General features: G+C 52.3%; 1 protein-coding gene across 1 annotated transcript in view; it reads right to left on the bottom strand.

The window, feature by feature from the left end:
* The window catches only part of ST8SIA5 (ST8 alpha-N-acetyl-neuraminide alpha-2,8-sialyltransferase 5), a 54,955-nt gene that overhangs the window by 19,831 nt on the left and 22,784 nt on the right, over positions 1-12,340 (bottom strand). The window contains exon 3 of the mRNA XM_039228906.1: positions 3,159-3,251. Within this exon, the coding sequence (XP_039084837.1) occupies positions 3,159-3,251 (93 nt within the window). The remainder of the gene's footprint in view (positions 1-3,158; positions 3,252-12,340) is intronic.

Genomic DNA, 12,340 nt, shown 5'->3' with positions numbered 1-12,340 from the left:
GGGCCCCATATGCCCCTCCAGCCACATGGCTTCCCAGTCCCCCTCTCACACTGGCATTCAAGCTGCCCTGACCCTTCAGAGCCTGGGACACAGTGGGCTTCCTTCTGGCACAGGGCCTTTGCGCAGACTAGAACCTCAGTCTGGAACCTTCCTGGCCTACTTAACTCCTAATGCCTGTCCAATGGGAGCAACAGCATCACTTCCTCAGAGAAGCTTTGCCTGACAGCCCCCTTCCCACCCCAGCCCAGGTCAAGCTCCCTGTCATCCCCTTGTCTCCCTAGGGTAGTTATTCATGTCTGCCTCCCTGCCGGGCCATGAACTCCATGAGGGCAGAGACCACGGCGTGTGCGCAGCCGAGGGCAGGTGGAGTTGATGGGAGGTGCTCAGACGTTTACCTCTAGAGAGGGTACACAGACCCTTGGTTAGTGCAGGAAGCAGAAACAACACAGCTATTCCCAGTGGATTTCTTGGAGCTTTCCTGCAGCTACTAAGCTTCTGGATTCTGACTGACAGCCCAGAAAAGCTGCTGCTGCTGGTAGCGGCCCCAGGAAGGAAAGAAAAGGGAGGGCGGCACACTAACATTTATTGAGCACCTCTTACGTGTGCTACTATGGAGGTGGCCCGCGGCGCTACCTGCTTTTACATACGTTATTTCATCTAGTCTTTATGGAAACCCTTCAAAGCTAGATAATAGCGTCCCAATTTTTATAGGTAAGAAAAGGCTCAGAGAGATTAAGTAATTTGTATAAAGATGTAGAGCTCATAAGACCTCGGGTCTGCCAGACCCCCAGGGCCATGCTCTGTCTTGACCCACACTACATGGATCATGTCAAATCGCTAAAGGAGCCGTGGCTCCTGCCTGTGGGCCACGGATAGTGGTCCCAGGGATCACGGCAGGGGCCTATGAGTCTGCAAGAGCACCCACCACCACCTGACCCTGAATCAACCATATTCCTTCTACATCCAGATAGACCTGTTTTCAAACAAATAGGAACTTTATTTGAAATTAAACCACAAAACTCTTTTCAGTGGGACAGGGAATTCTATGTGGGAGAGACGGAGGGGTGAGCACACGCATTGAAATGTTTCACATGGAATGCGCTTTTCCTCCCACTGGTTATAAAAGAGCCATAGGCACAAAACAGACACAGAGACCAGTGGAACAGAATACAGAACCCAGAATTGGACCCACAAATGTTGGCCAACTAATCTTTGGCAAAGTGGGAAAGAGTATCCAATGGAAAAAAGACAGCCTCTTTTGCAGATGGGGCTGGGAGAACTGGACAGCAACACGGAAAGACCACTTTCTCACACCATACACAAAAATAAACTCAAAATGCAAGAAGGACCTGAATGTGAGATAGGAAACTATCAAAACCCTAGAGGAGAAATCAGAAAACAACCTCCTTGACCTCAACTGCAGCAACTCCTTACTTGACACATCCCCAAAGGCAAGGGAATCAAGAGCAAAGATGAAGAATTGGGACCTCATCAAGATAAAAGCTTCTGCACAGTGAAGGAAACAATCAACAAAATAGGCAACCAACGGAATGGGAAAAGATAGTTGCAAATGACATATCAGATAAAGGGCTAATATCCAAAATCTACAAGGAACTCACCAAACTCCACACCCGAAAAACAAATAATCCAGTGAAGAAATGGGCAGAAGACATGAACAGACACTTCTCCAAAGAGGACATCCAGATGGCCAACAGACACATGAAATGATGCTCAGCGTCCTTCATCATCAGGGAAATACAAATCAAAACCACACCGAGATATCACCTCACGCCAGTCAGAGTGGCTAAAATGAGCAAATCAAAGGACTCTAGATGCTGGCGAGGATGTGGAGAAACGGGCACCCTCCTACACTGTTGGTGGGAATGTAAACTGGTGCAGCCCCTCTGGAAAACAGTGTGGTGGTTCCTCAAAAAATTTACATTAGAACTCCCCTATGACCCAGCAATAGCACTGCTAGGAATTTACCCAAGGGATACAGGAGTGCTGATGCATAGGGGCACATGTACCCCAATGTTCATAGCAGCACTCTCAACAATAGCCAAACCATGGAAAGAGCCTAAGGGTCCATCAACTGACAAATGAATCAAAACGATGTGGTTTATGTATACAATGGAATACTATTTGGCAATGAGAAAAAATGAAATCTGGCCATTTGCAGCAAATGGACGGAACTGGAGGGTATTATGCTAAGTGAAATAAGTCAGGCAGAGAAAGACAGGTACCATGTTTTCACTCATATGTGGATCAGGAGAAACTTAACAGAGGACCATGGGAGAGGGGAAGGGGAAAAACAGTTACAGTGAGGGAGGGAGGCAAACCATAAGAGACTCTTAAATACTGAGAACAAAATAAGGGTTAATGGGGGTGGGGGAGGGGGAAATGAGTGATGGGCATGGAGGAGGGCACTTTTTGGGATGAGCACTGGGTGTTGTATGGAAGCCAATTTGACAATAAATTATATTAACAAACAAATAAATTTTAAAAAATAAAATTAAAGAGCCATAGGTGGTGTCTTGTTGAGAGAGGAGCAGAAAGTACAGTTCTTTCGTGACGTGTGCAAAACAAACAACAACAAAAACCAGATCCACGCACAGATGCCGCTTATGCAGACTCTGGGAACATGTACCAGGGCACGTAGGTTGCCTGCGACGGGAAATGGGGGGCTCTGGGCAGGGGGATTTTCATTGTATACTTTTTTGTACTGCTCGAATGTTGTATCACTCAATAAGATTTTTAAGAAATGTAATCAATGTAACATTTTAAAAAGGCAATAGCAAGAGAGCAATGCTGAAGCTTCTGCTAGAAGCACCGGATTTCAGGTGAGATGCTCTCGTGCCCTCTTTGGTTTCTGTACAAGCGGCGCCCGGTGACGGTATCACGGAGACTGGTAATTGAGACAGGGACTGAATCCCCTGAGTCACCAGAGGTGACCTTGCAAACCTGGCCTTTTTTTCATCAAATGCACAATTAGCCCTGCTCTCCAAATGCCAGAGGCCCTGGGGGGGAAGGAGACCTAATTCTTGCTCTGCCGGGATCTGCCACATTCCTGTCTCCTTCCGGCTGTGCCCCACCCCGCCCCCTGGTCCCAGCCCATTCCACATGCACTATCACCCACCACCCACCCCAGCCACACTCACATGGATAGCACCTTCACTTCCAGGATTTCGTGTCTCAGCTCCAGGCATCTTGTGGAGTTATATTCAAATGGGCCCTCGTAAAATTCAAAGTACCTGGGAAACGAGAGGGACAGAGGTCACTATGCAGAGAAGCAGGCCAGACTTTTGGGGGACTGCGGGGCTCTCCTCGGCAGTGGGTCTATCCTGGTCAAATAAATACAGCACATCGGTCGCACCCCAGCAGATGACCTGGTGGGGGGCGCCAGGACCTTGGGGGCCCTCTGGGTTGTTCACTGGGTGGCTGACTACTCAGAGCGCCTCACTATCCCAGGAGTGTAAGCCTTTACAAGGCATGAACTCGTCTCCGCAAATCATGACATTCTGAAGCAGGCTGGGTTCCAAACTAGTGGCTGCAAGTGTAAAGGAAAGGGCAGGATGCTCTGAGCACCATCTCCTTCTCCAGCTTCCTGTGATCAGTCCCTGAAGGAGGCAGCACTGGGAGTCGGGGCAGTGAGACCCAGACTTTCAACCAGTCCTGCCCTTTCCTGCCCCTTTCTTCTCCCCTTGGGAAAGTGCCACACAGTGACAGCCTCAAACACAGCTAAGATCTTCTGCCTTTTCTACATGTCATTAGCTCACTTGACTTCCATGCTCACACTGTGACCAGGTGAGACTGACATTTCTTTCTTCCTGTTTGGCAGCTGAGAAGACTGAGTCTAGATAGAGGGAGCTCCAGGTCACACAAGCTGCAGGGCAGGGCCAGGCTCGGGCTGGGTCCCACCGCAGAGGAGGGCAAGGCCTTTCCAACACCGGCTGGATCCAGGCGTGTCAGAGCCACCCCAGGACCCCTTCTGCAGCTTCGTGCAGAAAAATACTGATGTCAGCCGGTGCTTGCCGAGCCCTTTCCTCGGGTCAAATGCTTGATGGGAATGCATTCATTCCCTTTTCATCTTTGTAACTAGCCTACAAGGCAAGCGATCATCATAAGCATCCGGAATCAGCTCTGGGAGTTGACTCACTCGCCAAGAGCCACACAGATGGTGGGCGGCAATGCAGGGGCACGAACCTACGCGTTGACTTGAGGCTGCTCTTGTCCGTGCGCCTATAAGGACAGCTGGTGGCCCCTGAAAAGGGCCCTGTGGCCTCCCACAGCCACCTGGGGGGGAGGCCTTTAAAAGAGCTCCCTCACACCTGAAGTTCCACCAGCCCAGGGCAGGAAGAGCACCTGCCTGACAGCGGGTGGCAGGGAGGCTTCCCGCAGACATGAAACACAGTAGTTCACTGCTGGACTCGGCCACAGAGGCAGGATGGGACCTCTCCTCAGGGCCTCTCTCTGGAGGTTGCTCAGAAAGGGCTGCGGGAGGGCACCTGGGTGGCTCAGTCAGCTAAGTGTCTGACTTCAGCTCAGGTCATGACCTCACAGTTTGTGAGTTCAAGCCCTGCATTGGGCTTTCTGGGCTCAGCACAGAGCCTGCTTTGGATCCTCTGCCCCCGTCTCTCTCTCTTTGCCCCTCTCCACCCCCCCCTCAAAAATGAATAAACATTAAAAAAAGAAAGAAAGAAAAGGCTGGGCCAGTTTGGGGGGGGGGGGCATCAGATCCCAGAACAGCAAAACACCACAGAATTAAGGAACCTGTGGGTGGAGCCACTGTAAATGTGAAAGGCCTCTAGAATCAGTGGGAGAGGGGCCCAGGACTGCCCCCAGGTGCCTGTGGGCCATGACCAAGGATCTAAAATAAAGTCCTTCTTCAAACATTCCTCAGAAAGCTTCCCAGCACGTGGCGGCAATTAATCCACATGTGTTCTCGCACACCCAATTTACGTGCACAAACGCATGGATGTGCTGCTTTAGACAGAGAAAGGCATTCTGGCCAATAAACTGGCTTCTTTTAAAAACATGTGTATTTTAAATCATTTCTATATACAATAATATTGTATTTAATACTTGAAAAAATATATTTTAAAATATTTGTTCTTAATTTTCATAAAATATAATAGTTAAGTTTTAAAGTTATATTTTTAAGTAAATTTAAGTAATATTTTTAAATATTAAAACATTTTCTTTTATATTTTTAATGTTTATTTATTTTTGAGAGAGAGAGAGACAGAGTAAGAGCAGGTAAGGGGCAGAGAGAGAGGGAGACACAGAATCTAAAGGAGGCTCCAGATTCTGAGCTGTCAGCACAGAGCCCGACACAGGGCTCGAACTCACAAACTGTGAGATCATGACCTGAGCCGAAGGCGGACACCTAACCAACTGAGCCACCCAGGCGCCTCAAGTATTAAAACATTTTATGGAACAAATTGGCTTCTATTTACAAAATGAAATTGGCTTCTTATTCTCATGTCTTAAAAGAATTGAAGCAGAGTTAATAAGAACTGGGCATTGAGGATTCCCAAAATACCACATTCTCCTTTTTCTCTCTGTTTCCCTTATGTTTTAGAACTCCTTTCTCTGTCTTTCTCCTCTGGCAAACCCACATTGATCCTTTAGTACCCAGCTTGATGCCCCTACTCATGTGAAGCCTCGTCTGACCCCCACTCCTGGGATCCCTCTTACTTCATCTCTTAATTAGAGGAAATAACATTGTATTATAATAATCTGTTTATATATCTGTTTTCCCTTCCAAACCATGTTGTGAATATCTCAAACACAGGGACTCTTTGTTACGTCTGTACCTTTTATACTACTGAACAGAAAGCTAAAAACTATATTTCCCAGACTCCCTTGCAGCTAGGGTATGGATATAATTTAAGTTCAACCAATCAGAACTATTTGCATGAGACTGATTCAGAGCTGGGTGACAGGTAAACAATGACCGAGCTCCAGGCGTTGTTTGGCTCGCACATAACATAGCAGAAGTGGCATGGCTCTCGGAAACTGCAAGGAGGTAGCAGCACCTTCATGATTACATCAGAGGCAGTAGCTTTCACGGTGGCCCCGTTTCACAGTGCAGTTTAGGGAGGCTCAGCCTTCAGTCTTGCCTCAATGTTCCCAATGATTCTGCACTAGCTGTACCCTAAATAAATCCCTTTCTGCTTTCACTCACTAAATGGATTCTGTTCCCCACAATTAAGAACAAGGGGTCCGCATGATGCCACCAGAAAAGTCCAAGAACTTGGCTGTAACTCACATCATTTTCCAGTCCCACACCAGTAAGTGAGGTCTGATGTCTTATCACAAGGATCACTATTTGCAACCAGAGCCAGTGGCACTGGGTCCTCTGGAATCCACTGGGTCATCTGAAGCCGTGATCTCAGGCTGCTACTAAGAAAAGCTCCAGATTCAAAGAGTGCAGGAGTTATTTAGGAGGAGGGTTGGGAGTCTTGCAGACACATCTTGCATATGCTAAACCCAGCTGTGTGACTTCGGTAAATCGATTCCCCTCTCTGGGCCTCTTCTTTCTCCTCCTTAAAACAATCTGTCTGAACGAGGTGGCAGCCCGGGCCCCAGCCAGCACTCCAGTATGATCCCAAGTTTCCCTCCATGTTTCCCACGGACTCACCACGCCACAGTGAGACTGTGGATGAATGATCCACAAACACAAGGAAGAAGCTCACAAAGATCAGGCAGCCCCTCCATCCCCACCTTCCCTCTGCCAGCCTCCTCTCCGTCTCCTGCTCCCCCGAATCCCCGACCTCACCCATCCAGGGAACCAGGCAGGCGGGTGACTCCAAATGGTCTCGTGCCTTGTGTTTGGTGGCCGTGAGGTGGACAGACCTTCAGAACTGGGTGGGTCATGCTCTTTCTCTGCCCCCAGAAGCCACCCTAGGCCCATACTTTTGTGAGCCTTAGTCTCCTCATCTGTCAAATCCACACACAAGAATGGGCAGTACATGTGTGACAAGGCTGAGATAAGATATTGATGAGAATTTCATGGAAAGCCCCAGCACGGAGCCTGGCACACAGCAAGAGCCCAAGGAAGGTGTATTCCTCGTTCTCCTCTCTCCTGCCACTAAAGGGCAAGAGTTGCCAGAGGACCAGTGTCTTTCTTACGGCCCTCGGCTGGTTGATGGCAGCGCTGAGTCAGGCATGGGTCACCTTGGGAAGCTTTTCTGCCATCTGGACTGGCGGGCATCCCCTTTCTGCAGCTGCTAGTAAACCTCTCCCCTGCCACCCTGTGGATAAAGCCCATGCTGTGTTCTGCTTGGACACGCGGATATCCCTGATCACCCATCTGTGCGGCAGGCTCCGTGCAAAAACGATGTGTTTCTGACGCTTTAGCATCCGGGGCCTTGTTGACCCTGGGGCTAGCCAATTCCGTGAGAAGGTAACCTCCTGAGAGCACACCCTTCCTATGCGAACAAACCAATCCAGAGCTCATAACCCGCCACCATCCATCCTCTCACATTAGGGCCTCTCTCCCCCTGCCCTGGTCCCGGGGCCAGGAACCGCCCAGCTAGGGACAGCCCGGAGGCCCCCGAGCCCACTGAAATCATTCAGACTAACCAGCCCCGTGCCTCTGTGCCTGCCTCATCTGCTTCTTCCACAGAAACCCTCGTAAAGGCTCTTGCCCACCCCCCCCACCTCACCACCTCCTGACCAGCCCGTGGCCCCTATGCAGCCCTGCACGGTGCGGTGTGCCTCCTGCGTCTAGGGGTCTGTGAGTATAAACACCTCCTCCTTCACGGCACTGACTCCCACATCTGCGTGTCTTGCTGTACATGACGATACCAAACCCCGGCCACCCTGAAAACACTCCACGCCAAGTTGTCAAAACCGCTGCACGCCTGGGTCTAAAGCCCCAGGTTTGCCGTCTGGTCACAGAGCCGGTAGCCCGTGCTCTCCCGTCCCCATCCCACCCGGGCTTCGCTCTCCTGAGCTGTGCTGCTCCATCCCAGTCTCCAAAGATAACACTTGAGGAAATAAGGTCATATTTCCCCCGGATTCCGCTTCTGATGGGACACCCAAGGACTGGGTTCTGGACGAGGCGTGGTAATCCCTCTTTGGCCCAGACGCACACTGTTAGGCAGACATCAGAAAAGATGCTTCTGTTTCCGTGTGCAGTGATGCAGGAAGATGCTCCCAGGAGGAGGCCGCATGGGAAACACAAGCCACACCATTGCGCCCTCCCAAGAGAACGCTGTACACATATGTGAACGCACAGCTCAAAAGGCGAGAGCCATAACCAGGCCCCGATGGGGGGCTCTGTGAATAATGGGGCTGTGAGTGATTTTTAAAAGACTTTTCGGTATTGTTATAAGTTTTCTGTAATGGGGTTATGACTCTTTCTCTATAGGAAAGCGCTAATAAATGCCCTTTTATTTATGTCCTAGATCTTCCACAGCACAGCTCGAGCCTCCCAACTTTCCAACAAGCAGTCTCTCCAAGCTTCTCCACTCCACTGGCCTCTCAAGGGGAGTCAGTCACCGTCTCTTCGTCCAATTCTCAAAAGATGACCCCTGCCCAGAGCAAAGGGGAGGGGCCCCGGCATCGAATTTGGCACCTCACAGGTATAAATAGTCACAGCCGCTCAGAGCAGCTCATCTCAGATGCCACTTGGCTTCCGGCAGTCAAGTCTGGGGCCTGCGCCAAGCCACCTCCATCCTGCCCCCTCCTCTGTGCCCTCAGGAACCGTGCGGGGTGGGGGGGGCTGCCTGGCCAGCAGGTGATGGCCTCCGATAAGTGAGAAGGCAGACGCAGAGGTGACCGCGGCGGGCCTGCATGTTAGTCTCCCTCCCCCTACCCAGACATGGGCTCTAGCTCTGCAGGCTGAGGAGACTCGTCAGCGTGCGCAGGGGCCCACACACATCCCTGCCAGCCTTCCTCCGTGAGCCTGGCCCTCCTATTGGCCTGAAGCCCCTCTGGAACTTCATCAGGACCATGGGGGCTTTTTTTAAAGTTTATTTATTTATTTTGAGAGACAGCGAGAGAGCACAGGTAGGGATAAGGTGGAAAGAGGGAAAGTGAGAAGCCCAAGCAGACTCTGCACCACCAGCACAGAGCCTGATGCAGGGCTCAAGCTCACGAACCACAAGATCATGACCTAAGCCGAAGTCGGATGCTTAACCGACTAAGCCACCCAGGCGCCCCGGACCACGGGATCTTTCTTGGAGGGCACAGAACCTTGAGCCCCAGCAAGCATTGGCTGGTACCAGATAAGGGGCATGCGTTCAGCTTTCCAACACTGCCCCTCCTCCCCAGGTGCTGATGGTCTTCAAGAGGACAGGAGCCCAGGGAGGTCTCTATGTCCTGCAAGAGCCTCCACCAGCCCAGGGAGCAGGGAAGTGGCATCAGCTCAGCAATCTGAACCCCTGCACTCTTCTCAAACCTGGTACAGAGTTTCAGAGCACCACAGAGTGGTTTATTTTTTCCACACCAGGTAGGAACACACTGAGGGTATGGCACCTCTGTGCAAATTAGGAAAAAGTACCGTTTTCTCCAGATGAATTAAGCCACATGCCAGTCACCTGGTTTATCAAGTGAGACTGAGCTGGACTTCAACCCTGCCTGACCGCTTGGCTGGGCATCTTTGTGCAGTGCCCATCCTGCACAATGGTATGTGGCAGCCTGAGACTGGACTCTTTAACTTTGTCTTGTTTAATCCTCCCAGCAGCCCTATGAGGACAGACATTGTTTCCCCATTTTAATATCCAAGATTCAGACTGTAAGTGGTAAAACAACCTGCCCAAAGTCATTCAGCTCATAAATGGGGGTGCTGGAAAGTGGACCTCAGGCTTTCAGGAGCACAGAATCTATGTTCTTCAGTGACTACAATGCACTCCTTCTCCCTGATTCTGATAAGCCACAGTTACGGGGCGGGGGGTGGGGGGCTTTCTTGGTGAGCAACCCCCCCCCCCACTTCAGTGAGCTATTTCAGGGCCAGAACAGCTGCCATCTTGAGACTGCACACTACCCGTCAGAGCAAACGCACAGAAATCAGAGTCTGAAAATTGCAGCCTGACAATTCAGAGGACTGCAGCGTCTTCTCAAACAGGTACAGCGAGAAGCAAGAAGAGCTGGACTGTCAACGACTGCAGGTCATAGCTGCCCAGAGGAGACACTCCCCCCTCCCCGGGCAGTAGAGACCCGACTCGGACCCCTGGCTGGATGCTGACTCTCTCTGGGCCACCATTTCCTCATACGTCCATAGGGATCTGCAGAGGGGCTTGGAGGATCAGAACGGAAAGCTAAGCCTGATGTTCTGAACCCTTGAGAGTCCCGTGCTCTGCTCTCAGTGCGAGAGCTTCCCTGGAGGGTCATTCCCGGCACGGGGTGGGGGCTGAGGTCAGGGGCAAAGCCTGCTGCCACTCCCTCCCCCAGCCAGCGGCTCGGCGGGGGCCCCACACCCGGTGTGCAGACGTTCCATGCAAGCGTGCACGCGCACTGGCCTTACTTTCTGTGCTGCACCAGGGAGCCCTGGAAAACTCTGGGCTCCTCTGTAAAATCCAGCCCAATCACCCTGCACACTGCCAGGTGTCCCGCTGCAGGGGCCCGAGCTAAACACTGCATGTACTGGCCTCCTCGTACTTCCCCGCCCACCCTGCGGGCCGCCTCTGCTCCCTTCGGGGTCCTTCTCTCCCTCCCAGCACCAGGGGCGTGAGTCGGCCCTCTTTTCTCGCTGGAGGGGTGTCTCTGCCAGGGTCACTCTTCCTCACGGTGTCTTCCTAGCTGCTTATACATCAGAGGTCGGCTTCGTGGCAGCCTCCGTGTTCTCCCTCTAATGTGCCCACAGCCCCCGCTACGCTCCCCAGCTCAGTCCTTAGTAAGCTGGACTATGTGCCACTCCCCTCTCCCCCTGCCCTCACCCAAGGTTTGCTGACCCATCACTACTGGCCGGGTGCTGTTTTGGGCCAGGAGGCTGTGGTGACCAAGCCAGATAAAATCCCCGCCTTCGTGGACTTCCACGGGAGGAGACAAATGAAATAAGAATGCAACGTAGTGCCAAGCGGTGATGAAAATGGGATAGGGGGCTGGAGGGGATCTGGAAGGCTGCGGAAGGTCAAGGACGGCCTCTCTGAACAAGCAGAGCCGGCGCCCTCAGGAGGAGCGCAGGAAGAGCACTGCGGACAGGGAAGGGCGACTAAACACAAACACCCTGAGGAGGGACGAGGCCAGCGGGCTGCAGGGACAGGGCAGTGGGGGCGGCGGGGCGGACAGTGAGGATCTGAGGCCGAGGAGGCGAGCGGCACCAGGTCAAGCTGCCCCTCGGTACTGCCGCACGGTGAAGCAGGGGAATCCCACGGTCTGATGGAAACGGTCCCTCTGGCTGCTGCAGGGAGGACAGACTGTACAGCAAGGGCAGACAGGGGGACGGGACTGTTGCCGCCGGAGAAGAGGGTGGACGGCACAGAGTGGCGGCCGAGACGTGGGAGAAGGAGACAAAGCGAGAAATGGGTTAAGGATAAGCTGATGACAGGATGTAAACAGCGAAAAAGAAAGAAATCAACAGTAACTCCTAGGAGTTTAGCTTGGACACCTGGCTGCATCACAGAGCCATTTTGACAGAGGGAAGAATGACGATGACAGCGTGGCTAGAAATCAGAAGCCCCTGGGCCACAGTAAGGCTGCTGGGACTCTGATGCTCAGGGGGAGATCGTAAGCAAGCAGGCGGTCAGACCCACCCGCCCGCAGCCCGGTGCAGAGGCCGGGGTTAGAGACGCATGTTCCAGAGTCAAGGGACAAAGGATGTAGTGACACTGAGAAGGAAAGTCTGTGGGAAGAAGGAAAACCCAGAGCGCCCAGCGACACAGAAACCAAGAACAGAGAACGTCCTCGGGACAGAAGGGTCGGCTCTGTCCGGAGCCCATGGAGGCCCCGAAGAGGAGGTTGGAGGAGGTCCCGCCGCACTAGCAACTACACGGTCATCAGCAACCTTGACAAGAGCAGATTCAGGAAGCTGGGAGGCAGACGCCCCGCTGGCATGGCTTGAGGTGAGAACGAAGTGGGAGGTGCTGGACACAATGACTGCGGAGTCTGCGTGTCGGGCACTGAGTGAGTGCCACGGACTGAAGGTGTGTGCTCCCCCCAAATCTGCATGCTGAAATCCTAACCCCCAATGTAATGGCATTAGGAGGCGGGGGGTCTCTGGGAGATGATTAGGTCACGAGGGTGCAGCTCTCACGAATGGGATCGGTGCCTTTATAAAAGGGACCCTACGGAGCTCTCTCACCTGCTTCCCACCCTGCGAGGGCACAGCAAGAAGTCGACGGTGTACAAGGCAGGGTGGACTCCCACCCGAGCCTGACTGTGCCTTCACCTT

The sequence above is a fragment of the Hyaena hyaena genome, unplaced genomic scaffold (genome assembly GCF_003009895.1).
Source record: "Hyaena hyaena isolate Hyena2069 unplaced genomic scaffold, ASM300989v1 scaffold_33, whole genome shotgun sequence".
Classification (NCBI taxonomy): Eukaryota; Metazoa; Chordata; class Mammalia; order Carnivora; family Hyaenidae; genus Hyaena; species Hyaena hyaena.
This window is presented reverse-complemented; position numbering and strand designations above follow the sequence as displayed.